Here is a 16,921-nt window from a genome sequence, read left to right as displayed (position 1 = left end):
TGTGGCTACTTCTTGTTTATATTTCAGTTTGCTGGCTGCTTATCCATCTGTTTGTACTTGGGTATATAAACACAGCCCTACATTAATATTATCAACACCATTTTCTTTTTTGAATTAATGTGTCACTTTTATTGTAAAAACCTTCATTAAAATGCGTTGATGAACCTGGAAAGCCTAGAACCCCTTGAATTACTGATGAATTTAATCTGATTTTTTTCAGTCTAAAAATACATGAATGATTTAACCTCACTGTATCATTGGTTCTATTAATTAAATCAGTGTAGTGGGACCGCCTCTTTTAAGTTACTAATGAATGCCATCAGCATTTTTAAAGAGGAAGCAGAAATTGTTCAGCTGTAGTTAGAAAATGCTGCTGTTCTCAATAATACTTTCATTTACTGTTTGAAAATCTAATCACGAAATTATTCTACCTATGAATGTACTAACAATTTGAGATTTAAAATACTTTGCTTTGGGAAAGCACATGTGACCACTGTTAAATGTTTCCTCTTTCCTGCTTAATTAACTCTATTTACATAACTAATAAAACTTTTTTAATGTGTAACTGTTTTCATGAATTTCTGTCATTGGTACGCTCACCAGTGAGAGAAATGCAGCCAAAATATTCCCTTTTGATTTCCCTTCCAAAAAAAAAAAAAAAAGCAAACATACTGTCATTTGGCAGGAAAGCTGAAAACTTGAAGGCAGTTAAATGCTCGTACACTGCATTGAGTTGTTTATTTTGCATTTAATGAGTCTACTCATATACAAAGACCAAACAACCATCCATCCCAATGGTAAAAGGGGGTGTATATGCTTAATTTTTACTGGCAAATTAGCTGTTGATTTTAATGCTATTTCCCTGCTCACCTATAAAAATGACCTTTATTTTAAGGAAAAGAATGAACATGGTGAACTTGTGTACCAACATGTGAGAGGGACCTCTGAATTTGGGTCTCAGTCCTGTTGGCAAAAGGGGACTGTTACACAAACAAAATATGCAGAGATTTAGAGGCCAAGGAGGTCAAGAAAGTAACTTTGTACCCAGTGGCACTTTCTGTTTTATTTGCAGATAATAATGCATGCTTTTGTTAAGGTAAATACTGAAGTACTCACAAAATTCTGAAGAATTTCAAATTTTGGAGTTAAACTGTTATCATAGAATCATTATGTTGAAAAAGACCTTTAAGATCATCAAGTCCAACCATTAACCTAACACTGCCAAGTCCACCGCTAAGCCATGTCCCTAAGCACCACATCTACATGTCTTTTAAATACCTCTGGGGATGGTGAATCCACCACTTCCCTGGGCAACCTCTTCCAGTGCTTGAGAACCCTTTGGGTGAAGAAATTTTTCCAGGGATCTACAGAGCTATGAAGTTTGGATTCCAGTTTGGATCATAAGTTGCCTACAGCTGGAACACTGGGAATTTAGGATTATCGCTCAGCTCTATTCTTATTGTTTAAATGCAATTTAACGTAGAAATGAGAATAGTGTAATCATTCTATATAGACTGAATTTGAAGGAGCAATTTGAAATTTGGATGCACTTTTTTTCAGCTCGGATGCCCCTGCTGTAAACCTGAGCAAAATCTCATTTTTTTTATGGTATTCTTTCAGATATTCAGGAGATGATTACTGGTTTGGAAATCAAATTCTGTGCTTCTCATAATTGGAGTTCTGTTCTGTGATCTTATTTTTATTGATCCTCAAGAGTCCTTCAGTTTACCGTGAACCTGGAACAGAGGCATAGTTGCACTTAAAATTGGAAAGTTACTGCTTTGATCTCGTCAGGTTCACAAGCTCATCAACAATACTTTTAACACTCTTCATACTCCAAAGAGTATGTGTAAGAAGTCTTCCACATTTGAGTGACAATAAGAGAACTTTTGCTATCAGTTAAACATCATGAGGGTTTTTTTGCAGGAATGTTTTGCAATATGCTATTTGATTAAGAAAACATTCTTCAAAGAAATTTCTTAGGTTTTAACTAACCTGTTGTCTTGAATGTCATTATGACTTTTTCTATCTCCCTAACTAAGGTTTTCTAATCCTGCCCTTCCCTAAAGGTATGTGAATTCTATTTTAAAAAAACATTTTTCTCAATTGGAAAAATATTTGTAGATAGCAAAAAAAGTCATAGTCTCTCCCGTAGTATGTCCAGCTTCTTAACAAACATTCTAATGCTCTCGTGTGAATTTTCTGGTATAAATACATTGAATAAAAATGTCTTTCCTTTGTATCATCTTCTCCATGCATTAGGGAGTTCTAAATGTTTGGGCTAGACTGTTGTGACAAATTTTCTTTGGCTTTAATTCATGCAAAAACATCTTCATCTTTATAGCAGACTGGCCTTTTCACAAGTGAAGATGAGCATAAGGAAAAAATGAAGTCTTTGCAAATGAAGTCTTAGCAACAAAGAATGATAAATAGTGTCCCTAACAGAAAGCTGTGCCTCACAATTTGACAAATCATGGTGTAGTAGAACGAAAAGACAAAAAAACCTGTTAGGAGAATAGGACAAGAATGTAACTCTCTTATTCCTGTAATGTATTAACTATCCTATCTAGCCCATACTGATGTTAATTGCACTGGACATAGTACAAATACTTTCTGTATAAATGTGAATATTTAATAGCTGTTTTCTGATTAATGCCTTTGATACCAGGTACCTTGATGCTTGCAGCACTGTTGATGCCACTTCACACTCATCTGAAGGCAGAGTTGGAACATACCTGAAATTGTATTTGTTAGGGAGCTGTGCGCTCAGGTGCAGGAGTAGGAACAAGCAGTGAAGGGCAGGGGTACTTCCAGCTGGCACTGCCACTCAGTGTGCCCTAAGTCAAACTGGAGCCCCAGTATGTAGTATCTGAATACTTTGACGTGATATAAGTGGTTAAAAGGCATCTTGTCACAATGAGAAATTAGTTCCATGTGATGATAAAATTAGGAGAAAAACAAGTAAGTTAAAGACAAAGCATTTTGGATTACCTTCCTGAACCTTATTCTAATATTTCTCATAGCATCAGTAGGTCAAGGTACACTTTATTTGGACTAGAATGCATGGTGCTTAGTATGAGAGCCCCAAGAAAAATGAAAATGTTCGATGAAGGAGGTTCACACATACCCACATCTTACTATCTGAAATCTAATATAACAACCAGTTTTCTTAAACAGATAAAATAATACACTGATAAAAAGTGACTGTCAGGAAATCTGAATTTTTCTTTCCACAGCGTAGTCTTGATGTAAGGGAAGTTATATGCAACATTATTTGCCTCTTGCTTCCTCCATCCATAACGCATGTTTTGCAATAGACCTCTTGAAAATATACATCCACAAAGAGAATAGGATTTTTCAAAGGCCATTTTCCCTGGGTTTACTTGTTAGGGTGTTCTTTTCCTTTGAGATGTACTTCTTTCAAGTCTGACCTCCTGAGACGTCATTTTTACTGCTTTCTACTGTGGTGAAATGCTGAAAAGAAACTGCAGTCACTGTCGCTGAAGGACTTTGTGTACTTCTAGCCTTTTCTCAAAGCATGCAGAGAATTGAGGAGAATAACCACTAAGAAAGGATGAGGAATTTATTCTGATGTTGTGCTTTCATTTTGGTTGCTGACTGCCATCTCCAACCAGTTCTGCAGAAGACAGTCCCAGATTCTCAAAAATGGAAGTGTTTGCATGGTGTAGGGTGTGTGTCACTCCCTTAACACTGTAGGTTGTTTTGAATCCCCACCCTGAGACTCCTGTGCTACTCATGTATCTGTCTTAATTACAGTCGTGAGGTTTGTTGGTGCGGGTTCAAGGTTCTGTTTTTTTGAACTAGTAATTTTGCAAGACAGACCAGAGGTGGAACAGATGATAAAAATATGCTTTTCCTTCAGAGGACTTCTTTTATCAGGTACTTCCTCCAGCCTGTGGAAAAGCCTGCTGTCAGTTGCAAGGTGTGATGCCTAAAAAAAAAACCACCAGTCAATATTCACAGTCTGTCCTGTACAGCTTCTGAGACTTTGAACCAGTGAGAGAGGAGGGAAATGAAATTTTCTCTGGACTGAATAAGTGGGAGTCCAAAACATAAAAGTATCTGTATTTAGCTGTGTTGATCTCACCTACTGGACCACAATACAGTCAAAAGTATCTAAGCATTTACTATGTAAACTCTTTCTTTAAGGGGTTTATAAGTTTCATTTAAAAATGAGGTTACACCTAATGCAAAATCTTGACAGAATCATATTTAACAAATTCAAATAAATATAATAAATCCAGCTTTACAGAGCCCTATATATATAAAAAAAAAATCCATTTCAGAGGACCTACCTAGTTGGTTATAAACTAATTCATCATCTTAAAATATAGACAGCAGCTTTTTGATGCCAAATTAAAATGAGCAGACTAAACTACTTGATCACCAGAACCTTTCCTGACAACATTAACACCCTTGCACAAAAGAAGGCTGTATGTGTAGTTACGCTGTGTCACTTCATATGTAAACACCATTTCAAAACCTGGATGATAAAGCTGTGTTCTCTCTCCAGTCTGCTTTAACACTGTTTCTGTGCTTGCTGAAGATGTGACATGGAATCGCCAACACTCCCAGCTTAGGGCAGCTGTTTGGGTCACAGTGAGGGGATTCTGCACGTTTTGCAGGGCTGTAGAAGCCCTGCTGTGTATTGCAGAGTTGAAGCCCCAAAAGGCTTTACATCACTTTGGCAAAAATTTAGTTGTAAGGGGTGGGGTTTTTTTTTTCAAGATGGTTAAAGGATGGAGAAGTACCATGAGGTTTTCGATATCAGATTAGGACCTGATCCAAACTCTATTAACTGCACTAGCTTTTGTTTTAGTTTTAACTAGACTAAATGCAAAATAACAAAGCAAGTGATGATGAGTTTCCCTGAGATCACTCAAGTAATGGAGAAGTGAAAGCAGTTGGAGGCTTTTTCTGTAGGTGAGGAAGAAAAAAAAGGAGCACTATTCTGTTTCTTTTTCAGATAACACTGTCAGATATCCTCTATATTTTTGAGGGACTTAAATGCACATACAACCCCAATTATATTTTAATTATATAGTTGTATTTAATGAAAAATTCATTACATTTATTCATTTGCATGGGAAGATCCATATTGTCATTTCTTCTGATGAGTGTAGTACTGACTACAGCCAAGACAGATAAGAAATAAGTGAATCTACTTTATTTCCTTTAAACTTTCTACTCATTGTTAAAAGTGGAAGAACTCACTAATTAGGTTCCTTTTTCAATTTTACATGTAAACTTTCTGCAAACCAGTAGTTAATCACAAAAGATAGGATGGAGCAAAGTGACATGCAACCAGAGCTCTGTGGATGGATCTCTTCATACCTGACTGTTTTTAACCTTTATACCATAAATGAACTTATATGGAATAGAATGCCATGAACTTTTAAAGTGGATAGAACTGTCACAGGCTATAACTTTTTTTTGTTTTGGTTTGTTTTTTTTAGGTATAGTGTTAGTTGATGCACATTTGTTTGATTGTAGTAGTCTACATTTTCAATTCTCAATGACAAGTCAGAAAATGGAAGACCGCATGATAGCTTTAGGTAGATAGTGAATAGTTATCCTTGAGAAGAAATAGTTTAGTGTTGTTCTACCATAGGATTAGTCTTCAATAAGAAGTTTGTCTCAAGCAGTACTACAGACAACCAAATCACTTCGCTGCATGATAGAAGTACTTTTCTAAGAGAGAGTCACCAGGAATCAGTATTTATTAAATCTGTTGTCATTTTATCTTGCTCGTAATGCTGGTGATGCTTTTAAATGGGTATCAATGTACTGAGCTACCAAAAGACCTTGGTTCAGCAGGATAAAATAGGATCTTCCATTACACAAACAGTATGTTTCCAACTCTCATTTGCTCCTGTCACACGAATTTGCTCCCATTACCCCAAGAGCTTGAATTTATTTCTGAGAAAACCCCAATCCATGTGCATGGCCTGTAAAACACCTGATGTGTTTTACTTGTATGTGTGTTTATTTATAGATTGTTTGTCATCACAGAAATAACTTCTGTTTCTTCCAGGGTATACTTTTCTACTTAACTGGTTTAACTATTCATTCAAATGAGACTGTACATTTGGAACTTTCATGATGAAAGATGTTAAATTGACTAACAGGAAACTTAAAAAAGCCTCTTGAAAAGCTCCATTACACTTTTACTTGGAAAATAAATACTTTGCATATAATGAACATCCTATTTTTCGCATGTGCTTTCAAAGGCAGTCCTTGAGGGTACTTTTCATTATGTCAGACCGCAATCAGTTAAAAGCAGAATTCGTAGCTACTTCTTTCCAACAATAGGAGGAGAAAGATCAGCACAAGAAATATTTTTAATATGAAGAAGTCTCTTTTCTAAATGATATTTGAATATGTGTATATATACTGCTCATGGCTTTTTGTCTGCGTTGTTGACCATGCTTTAACTGTAGAAGATCTTTAGGGTAAAGTTTTTAGGGACAATACTTCACAGTATCATAAGGTATGCAGTCTTTGTTTTGTAGTCAAACAAAGAAGAAAATTTAAGGAGGGTTTTCTTCAGTGTTCATACTGCTGCCGCAGTTTCTGTCTTAAAAAGATGAGTAGTATATGTTTTTCTGCTGTTGATTTATTCTTCTTGAGTAAGCAAGCAAGTAAACTGTTTTTAGGACATGGTATCCTTCACTTTCTATCCATCTGACTTTACTTATGGAGAAAAACCAGCTATGGGGCAAGAAAGGCACAACTATACAAAAGCAAACTCATTTGGACATTATAGCATAATTGAAAGTGTCAGGACTTCTGTATCTCCTTACCAGAAGGTAATTGCTATGCGAGTTAGGAGGAGGACAGTGCTATAGCTTATTTCTATCCCTCAGTCTGTAAGGAGGAGGAGATCTGCTACCCCTGAAGAGTTGCAAGGTATTGCATGTGTATATCAAAACGGGGAAAAAAACCTGGAAATATAATGCTAATTCAAAACCTATAGCATTATTTTTGCAGCACTGTCAGTCCCTTTGTGCAGTGCACAGTATTAGCTAGATACTTGATGATTTGTTACTCTATGACTTCTTGGAGAATTCTGCAGGGATTTTTTTCTCTCTAATTTCATTAGGTAAATTGAACACACCAAAATTATCTCCTAAAGAAAATTAAAAATGTCACCTATTTATGGTCAAAAAAAAAAAAAAAAAAAAAAAAGGAACTACCACATAGCTTGTTTGGTTTTATTTATTTTTAAGGCATTTCAAATCAGTCATCTTTGGTTTATATTGTCTCTGATAATATAATAATCTCTAATAGCTTTCATTATTTCTTTTCAAACCACCAGCAGCATTTGTTCTTTATGCATACATTAAAGTAAACTGGTTTTTTACACTACTGCAGATCAATCTTCTTCTTCCTGTGTGTTGTATATTTGCATGATTTTTTGCAGTATATTTTTTAGGCTTATTTCCTGCTCTTAGTCCTTTTTCATAAACAAACAAACAAAATCCCTCAGCTTGACAAAGATGTTTGCTCACATAATAAATGTTTTACTATGCTGTCTTTATTTGTGTTGGTTTATTGCTCTAGAGAGGATGAGCATGCCCTTATCCAGCAGTATTGTCAGACGCTGGGAGGAGAGTCGCCTGTGAGTCAGCCACAGAGTCCTGCTCAGATACTCAAGTCAGTGGAAAAGGAAGAGCGAGGAGAGTTGGAGCGCATCATTGCTGACCTTGAGGAAGAGCAAAGGTCTCATAATCATCCTACCTGGTGTCTGAGTTGTCACCTCGTTGTTTTTGTTTGAGCCATGCATGTACTGTGTATTGATGTTGGAGATGAGGAGAGATGCATGCAGGTGTCAGTATTTTGGGGGGGGAATCAATCAATGCATGTGTCATGCATAGCCTGACTCTGTTAGGTAGAAGAGGGTGGGTCTGTGAACCTTAGTTTCACATCTACTTTATTGTTTGGTGTTTGGGGTTTTTTTCCCCCATAAACCACAAGTCAAGACACTGTCTTTGAGCTACTTGTGTTCTTAGTTGGAGGTAATGATAATATCATTTGATATTAGGAAGTTTTTTATTTTAATTTGCTTAAGTCATCATTCTCCTCCTCTTTTCAATATATCAGGAGTCTGCAGATAGAATATGAGCAACTAAAGGAGCAACATCTTCGGAGAGGAATAAACCCTCTTGCATCACCTCCTGACTCCGTTGTGTCACCTCAGCATGCTTCTGAAGATGCCGAGCTCATTGCTGAAGCTAAGCTTCTGAGGCAACATAAAGGTCGCCTGGAAGCAAGGATGCAAATATTGGAAGATCACAATAAACAGTTGGAGTCTCAGCTTCACCGGCTGCGGCAGCTACTTGAGCAGGTAGATGTACACTGATATCTTTCCCCCAGTGTATTTTCTGCACAATGGATTTCTTGGTGGAACAGAGGCATTGGAATTTTACTGCAAATATTTTCACCCCACTAGCTTGGTCTGTCGCACTTGGTAATTTCTAGCATTAAAAGATATTTTTTCCTACTCTCTAGTATAAGCCATGGTGAAAGTCAAATGAGCACAAGATGATTACAAGTGCTGGAGTGATCATGGTAACTTATGAAACATTGAGAATGACACAAGCAGCTGCAATAGTTTTTCATGAATTAAAAAGCAGGGGAAGAAAATATATACCCTATTCCAAGTAGTGGTGCCAGTCGCACCCTGTATTTGACTTCAGTTTTCCAATCTTTCCTTAAATAATTTGTTTATTTATTGTCACAGTCACTGAAACCTTTCTTAGTGTGCCAAAGACAGATGGCCAAAGATACATCTAAAATGCAAAGGAGCAATTCATTACATTAAAAATCCAGTTCCTCTTGAGTAGCATATTTAGACCAATAAGCTACAACAAAATGGTCTGTGCACAAGTAAATGCTAAAGGCAAGACCCTTTTAGCAAATGTCAGTAGCAAGAGATTGTAGGGTTTCTTTGTTGCGGGAAGAAATGTTGATTGTTTTTTAAGTCAGCATATGCACATCTAGATTATAAAAATAACACCACCTTGTAGATGTTGCTGTAGGAGATGTTAGTTTGTACTGTATTGTGTGTGAAAGCTTGAATGATGAAGAGAAATTTGTATGAATGTTTTCCCCTAACTAAACATTACACTTGGGTCAGAGTACAGTAAGGCAAATGATTCCTGCCTTCCACAAGTCAAGTGACTGGCTGTACATAGTAGAGAATTTAACTAAGCCAAGAAACAGACTGCATAAACCGGGTATCAAAATGGCAGAAGTTCTTGCTGTAGATGATACTCTTCTTACAGTGATAAAGATATTTTTTGTTTGTTTCACTGGCTGATTTTGTCATTTTTCTAGGCAGTTTTGGGTGAATAGCGTTAAGATGCCTCTGTTCCAAGGACTTCTCTACCCCTATACCAGAGTATTTTTGTTATTGTTACTGTTATTCTAGCATCTTTAATCAGTATTTGAGCAACTTAAGTATTTAACAGGGAAGACAACAACTGGTGCAACTGTTAACAATAATTCATGAAGTAAGTATCTTGAGAACTGTGGCCAATACTAGGTGTTTCAGAGAAGGGTTTAAAATCTGCAAAGAAACAGCTGTAGAATAGAAACACAGAAGTTCTGCCAAACCCGTAGTCATTTTCAGCTTAGTGCTTAAAGCAGGAACATGTTCACCCTTTAGAACTTTCCTTTTTTTCTATTGTAGCTGTGGATTTTGTAATCTTTTCAGTATCCTTATAACATTCTTAGTAAGACCTTTAGAGGATACATGTGTGTTGTGATAAACTGGGTGGGCAGAGGGGCAGTAGTTTCTTCTTATCAGTTCTGCTTTTGCATTTTTTGGGGAATTCTGCAGCGTGTGGTTTCTGATAGGGTAAGGTAGAACAGAGTTGACCTTTTTCAGTATTTCTGATCATTTACACCTCATTTACTATATACTGTTGCTCTTTTGCTTCCTGTCCAAAATCTCCTTCCTCTGTGGGAGTCATGCCATGCTTCTGATTGTTCCAAGTGCCATTTCCTAAGCTGTTCCTGGTTTTCCTTTGTCTTTTAATGAAGTGGCTGGTATGAAGTCAAGTATATGAGGTGGTCTGCATTATTGCTTTTATAATATATCTGTGACTTTTCAATATGCCTTTCTACATGCATCCTAATGTTATTTGGCGGAGTTTTTTTGACCTGCCACTAAGCAGATTTTTTGCAAGCTGTCTCCAAGGATGCTGAAGCTACTCCCCTGAAGGGGATTCAGAAATTGTAAACAATTCAAATTACGTTCTTTGAAACTTCTTTGTTTTGACATTAGTACAATTATGAAGCAGCACTGAATCCCATTGCTGCCCCCTTAACTTTCTGAAAAAATGACAACCCTTCAGCATGTTTGTTTTTCTATCACCTGTGCCATTACTGTCTATGAAAGTCTTTATCTCTTTCAGTGCTTGGGGAAGGACTTTATCAGAAGCCAGCTGAGGCTCTAAGTATATTTATTTATTGCTTTTGCTTTTATTGGCTGTCCCAATTATTTTTTTAGTGGATATAAGGAATACCTTATCGCATTAATGAGATGGGTGATTTGCATGGAAAACTCTCATAAGTCCCAATGTCAAAATATGTGACAACTCTGTCATTCCTGTAATAATAATTACTAGTATTAAAGGTCACAACTGTCTAATAGCAATTTCTTTGCCATGACTGGCATTTCATGCCATCTCTGTTTCTCTCTTCTGTCGACAGCAGAAGTCTCTCCATTTCTCTTCTCCGCTCAGCCTCCTGACTGTTGTTTGGGTTAATAACTTGCCACTGAATCTAAAATACTGGGATTTTTTTCTCTAAAAGATATGGAGTGAGTCTATCTACACACAGATATTTGGGTAAAGAATTAATGAAACTTAGAAACTTTCCTGTAGTAACTCTTTAATCTAGATGAGAGCATTCTAAGACATTCTTCAGAGAGCACCTTTAGCAGAAATATGCATGCATCCTCACTGTACATTTGCCTACTTTGGGTCACAATTCTGAGGTTACCACACTATTTTTACTTTAGCAAGCCCAAAGGAATGGTAGCTGTCACACAATGTTGTGATTTTTTTCTGCCTGATTGATTATAGTGTCAAAGAGAAAGGTGAAACAGAACTGGCATGTGACATCTTTGATACCAACATGTTAATTATAGAGAGAAGAAATAAAGAATACATTTTCTTTTTTCATCCCTTTTAGATACTGCATGTGCAAAGTAGAAGTAAGACCTATTATGAAGGGCATTTAAAGTCTCTCTGGATTTTTCTCTGATTGTCTGAGCTACTGAATAGAGGTTTCATATTGGATTTGATATTGAAGTTAATGGGAGCTAAAATCATCTGTCAATGGCTATATGACAGAGTAAATAGTGACTGCAGCTCCCTCTCCAACTGAAAACAGAGGAGCTTTATCAAAAGAGCAGAGGAGACTGTTTCTTTTGTAGCTGGGAGAATAAGTCTGGAACAAGAAGAAACATCTGTAATAGATGTGGTAAGGGAATTGGCCTTTTTGAGGTTTCCTGTGATTCGGAGGTGGGGTGCATTTTGTTTTTCACCAAAAGCAACAGAAGTCAGGGGAAGAACGGGTATGTCTTATGTATCCATTAAGCTACAGAACACTTCAGGCTCTTCTTTGGAAAGGACACCCACAGGAGGCACAGTGAAAAACTGGTTATAATAAATATCTCCTTTGAAATACTTTAAAAACTGGTGTACTACAGAAAAATCCCTCAATTTCAGAGTTCTCTGGAGAAGAATTTATCTGTCCCTTCATATCTTTATTTGGTTTTGCATAAAAAGAAGTTTGAAAACTCCCAGAAACTGGTGTTGGAAACTTCCCCCTCATCCTTATAGGGGCGTGCTCAGTATCCCTGCTTTTATTTATTCAGGATGAAGAAGCAGGCATATAGGAACAACTAGGGCTATTTTCTTATGGCTTCTAGCTTAAGGATTGTCTGCTGGGTTGTTTTGAATGAGAATACATGAACTTCATAATGCCTGAAGGGGATTGGTGATGGAGGTGATCAGATTTTGTAGGTGTTACACAACTGAGGTCAAGTAGAACATGATTTTCTACAGTTTTTTTCTTGGGTTTTCTCCCATTAAAACTGTTAAATCATGTAAATACATGCAGCTATATCCTCAACTATTTTGCATTTAACATTTTTCAGTATCTGATTATTATATAAAGGCATTTGTGCCACTACCAGAACCCTTCCTTTTCTGCTCCAAAGCCCACTCTTCATCTGCTTAACTGTATTGTCCTGAGTTTGGAAGAAGAGGGTTTGGGTTTGTTTTGGCTTTTCTTGTTATTGCAGTCACTGGAACTATGTAATGTAACATTTATCAGTGTATTTAAATGAAAATGAAGTCATCAGACATTGTCCTCTGATTAGAAGGGGGTATGTTTTCTGTTGTGTTTTGGGTTGTTTTTTTTTAAATCCAACTGTGGTATTTCATTCTGACTGCTGCAGCAATATATGGTACATCAACGTAAAGTATTCCAAGTATGTTTTGTTTGCTCTCAGTTTATCCACTTTTAAAGTCCTCATGCTCTGCAGGGCTTTTTTTGTCATTTGCAATAGCACTCCTAAGTGGTACTAAATAACCTTCTCTACTAACTCTTCGTTTAATTTTGTAGGCATCTCTTTTCTATCCTAATTAATCTTGACTTTGCAGTGCCTCACTATCCTTGATCTAGCTTATGTGTTGCTGTACTGCAGTTTTGTATCAAGTCCAGCACCGATCTTCTTTCCTCAGTCACCCTTAGTCATCTCCACACCATTTGTCTGCAGTTACCGCTTGAAGAGGGAGAGAGATCCGGTCCAGGTGCAAGTTTGCATTTTGGATGATGCAAATTCTCTCTGTCCATCTGTTTGTGGGGTGGGCAAACAGCCACTCTGCTACTGGAGTTAGCCTTCTTTCTCTGTACTGAAGTAACTCTTAACCCTTGGAGAGTTTGCTTCATCTCTTTCCCATTATAGCTCTAACTTCTTCTTGAACAGAGGTTCCTGGCTATACAGAATTACCTGGGGTTAGTTACCCCAGGCTTGGCCTGTTTAAAATCACCACACTCATTTTACCTCGACCCTGTAGCTGGGTGGAAGCCTGATACTGAATAGCAAATTACTTAACTACTTGATCAGCATTCACTGTTCGTAGGAGTGTCTTGATGGTAAAATCCTTGCCTAGCTTGAAAACATTTCCATTTTTCTTTGTCTTCTATATGCAGAGCAATAGCTCTTGAATTATTTTAGTCAATGCTGGAAGTTGTATTGTCATGCTGAAAGAGAGATGAGATTTTGAGGATAAAAAAAGATTTGCTGAGTACTCAAGGGAACATTTCCTTCTAGTCCTCACCACTGTGTATAGAAGTAAAAGTATCTTTCATTGTTCAACAATCTTCAGTTTTGTTGAAGATTTTTTTTCTTAAACTGGAAGTTGTTGCAAAAAATCGAATATTGCACTTAAGGCTGTGAGCTGCAAAGGAGCAAACTTGTGCACAAATTAACAGCCATTCTGTGTGTTACCTCTTTGCATCGAGTCTCATAGCTCTTCTAGGTACTTGTTAAGTCTCAGTTTCAAACAGATCTTAAAAGTAATTTTTTATTATTATTATTAATTCTATATCTGCTTTTCACAGATTTACTTAAATAAGCTGTTTGGAAGTAATTTGATGATTTGCAATTGAAAAGACAAATGATAGGGGCAACCATTTCAGCTAAGATTCTATAACTGCCTCATGTAAATACTATTCCATGTCCTTCTGTTTTTTCAGAACAATCACTTCTGGAGTTCAAATACTGTATTACTGTATTACTACTTTCTTTCTCAAATTATTTCTTCCAAGAAAGAAGGAAAAGAGGAAAAAAATGCCTGAATAAGATCCCTTCTGATATTTCTGAGTTGTTGTAGTGAAGCAGTCTTACAGTCTTGTCTTATTTTGTGTTCATATATGTATACTTACACATTATCTCCAGCACATACATGGTTACAACTAAACGTAATATAGAACTTATGTGTTTGAATCTTCAGGTGAATTTAAAAGTCCAGAAAGGCTTGCCTATAACACAGTTTTCAAAGTATATGGGTTCCTTCTCATATATTTCTGGAGATTACATAGTACATAGTTTTCCTGTAAATTTGGTGTGCTCCACACTATTGAGAAGCAGTGTCAGCAGGAGTGATGGCTAGCTAGATTTAACAAAGTTCTCTCAAATCTTGTGTCTTCACTCAGCTTGATTGTGAAGGAGTTTTGCAAAACTGTTCATGATTGAACAGTTGTTTCTAAGCGTGATCAGTCACCCCAGTAAAGCTTCTTAGGTGACCTTAGCTGAATGTCCTCTGTATATGTGTATATGTATGTATATATCCACACATATATATACAACCCCAGTAATACCACTGTGTAGTCTTTCTGCGTAGCTGGACCGAGAGCCTCAGACAGGCTGTTTGGGTTGTACATAACCTTGTGTTTCTATGACGCATGCTCACAACGGAACATTGTTTTTAACAAGACCATCAACTGCAGTCTTATAAGAATTACACTTAAGTCTGAATTTTCTTTTAACAAGTTGTTGGTTTGGTTCCCCCCCCGCAACGGTTGTATAGACCTAAGCCAACTTTCAATAGTTTGGAGAACAAACAAGAAAGAGCACATAAAAAAGGAAGGGAGTGGGATGACTGCATACAAGCCCAAACTTAAATTCTGTAGATACAATTTATCTAAATTTGGGTATTACTGTCTTTAATGTAGCCCGAGTCAGACTCCCGGGTTAATGGCACCTCCCCCTGTGCTTCGCCCCAGCACTCTGCCCTTGGCTACCCGCTCGAGCAAGAGACAAGCTCCCAGTTTCTGCAGACAGGTAAGTGTTTTGATCAGCTAATGTGTTGTGTGGGTCTGTAGATGACTACTGAATCAGTTTGTTGGCATCTTTCTGGAAAGATTTATAAATAAAAAGGAACTGATCTTTGTGATGCTACTGGGAACAAGACTTACTGCAGCTGGAGCTGTTGCTTCCCCACACTTGCAAACAGCTGCAGTATCACAAGAATCCATGTGGCTCTGAATTATGGATTTCTGTCAACAGACTCCTTGGTCCCACCTGTTTTGAGCAAGTGAATTTACTGGGCAAATCCATCCTCACTTGAAGGGGGAGCCAGTTTTCATTGGACCGAAATGGCCAACAGCTGTTTGTTTTACAGTACACTTATGCACCCAAGTAATCTGTCAGATATAGCAACAAATGTCCAAAACATGTAATCGAAGCTTCCTGATGGCTGCTATAAAAATTCTTGTGTATCCTCTGCTCATCCCGCTCTTTTGATGACCCCACCCCTCAAGGACTTCACATCTTTAGGAATTATTGGGTATTTAAGTGTACAGCCTCTGCACATGAGGGGATTTCTCTCTTGAAAGATTATTTTAAATTCTCCAATATCCAAACTCATTAATTCCACTGGGAATTAGCAGAAATAGCTACAGATCATCAAATGCTCAAAATTAGGGGGAAAAAAAAAAAGATTTTTCTCAAATTATCTTAACTGCAATTTCCTCCCTGTTTTTATTTTCAAGCTTTTGTGTTGGAGATTAAAAAATGATTTTACTTCTGTGGAAAACAGGAAAAATATTCTTTTGCATACTGAAAAGTTTTCATTCAGCGTTGACATGTGTTTTTATTTTATCTGGAAAAACATGGAACTTCTTCGAGTCTGATTTAATGCAATGATAGTTTTATAAGACATGCTGTCTAAGAACACTGCCAGGAACAGAGCCAGTTGTATTCCCTAACCATTCCCTTGGCTAATTTTAAGCAGCATTTAAAAAAAAAAAAAAAAAAACAAAACAAAACCAAAAGAACGGCAAGGAGGATTTTAACACTAGTGAAATTGCTGGTGCATGTTGAATAAAGACCATCTAAAAGATAAATGCTTTTTTCAGAAAAAGAATGGTGTATTTGCTCTGAAAGTTACATGACAAATCATCTGAAAATGGAACAGAATTTTAATTGAGCAGCTACTGAGTATAATTCCCTCATCTTGTAAACCTTTTATTTATTTTAACTGTAAATTCTTACATACTGCTCCTTCTTGACAATTTCTTCTAGTTAAATCTTGGGTGCAATGATTAAGCTTTAGTAAAAGAGAAATGAGTTCTGCTGCAAATCAATACTGTAACTTTCACCTCCTCTCCCAAGGCTGGCAATTATCAATGACAGTTCCTGCACACTAAGTTACAAAGGCTTCAGGTAGTGGTTTGCCTTGAAATATAAAGGAGTATTTAACTGGAAGGTTGGATGAGAATGCCTTTCAGAATGTTGTTGTCATCGTCTTTTTTTTTTTTTTTTTTTTCCCCTCTCGTAACTAAATTCATTGCTCTGTTTTGTTGTCATATCTACAGATGACTTGTTAGTTCCACCTCATGATACCAATACAGATCTAACAGATGTTATGGAGCAAATCAACAGCACGTTTCCAGCTTGCTGCTGTAAGTGTAACAAAATATGTCTCTGAGAATAGTATTGAATTTGAGGCGGTCTTTTGAAGAAAAAAGTCATTCTTGTGGTATTGACTAGGAAAAAAATCTTCTTTCTGATGAGATTTCCTGTCACGATACACAAGCTATGTAATTCTGTTCTTCAAAGTTCCTCAATAGACACTATTTGTGAAGGTAAATGAACAAATACTCTCATGTTTTAAGTGGAAGTGATTCACTGTTAAGAAAAGCCTGTAGCTCCATATGGAATTTTCAGCTGTGCCCACGTAAAGGAAAAGAGACCTAGAATCCTAGTAGCTGCTGATATAAACCTTATATAGAACTTAATTGAATGTAGATTCAGAAATCCTGAATGCTGGTTTTCTAATAAAACTTGAAAAAAAGGCCTTAGGCAACAGGAGGG

The 16,921-nt window shown here is 36.9% G+C and overlaps 1 protein-coding gene and 1 long non-coding RNA gene across 8 annotated transcripts in view; one reads left to right on the top strand and one right to left on the bottom strand.

Moving 5' to 3' along the window:
• LOC142034546 (uncharacterized) overlaps window positions 1-16,921 on the bottom strand; it is a 42,339-nt gene that overhangs the window by 4,911 nt on the left and 20,507 nt on the right. The window lies entirely within an intron of this gene.
• Window positions 1-16,921, top strand: part of UTRN (utrophin) — a 389,395-nt gene that overhangs the window by 366,279 nt on the left and 6,195 nt on the right. For all 6 annotated transcript variants that reach the window (XM_075036045.1, XM_075036046.1, XM_075036047.1 and 3 more), the window contains 4 exons: window positions 7,585-7,743; window positions 8,125-8,368; window positions 14,779-14,887; window positions 16,423-16,509. In XM_075036045.1, the coding sequence (XP_074892146.1) occupies window positions 7,585-7,743; window positions 8,125-8,368; window positions 14,779-14,887; window positions 16,423-16,509 (599 nt within the window). The remainder of the gene's footprint in view (window positions 1-7,584; window positions 7,744-8,124; window positions 8,369-14,778; window positions 14,888-16,422; window positions 16,510-16,921) is intronic.

Source organism: Buteo buteo, chromosome 9 (genome assembly GCF_964188355.1).
Source record: "Buteo buteo chromosome 9, bButBut1.hap1.1, whole genome shotgun sequence".
NCBI classification, from domain to species: domain Eukaryota; kingdom Metazoa; phylum Chordata; class Aves; order Accipitriformes; family Accipitridae; genus Buteo; species Buteo buteo.
The sequence above is the reverse complement of the archived record's forward strand: the minus strand, read 5'-3'. Positions and strand labels throughout refer to the sequence as shown.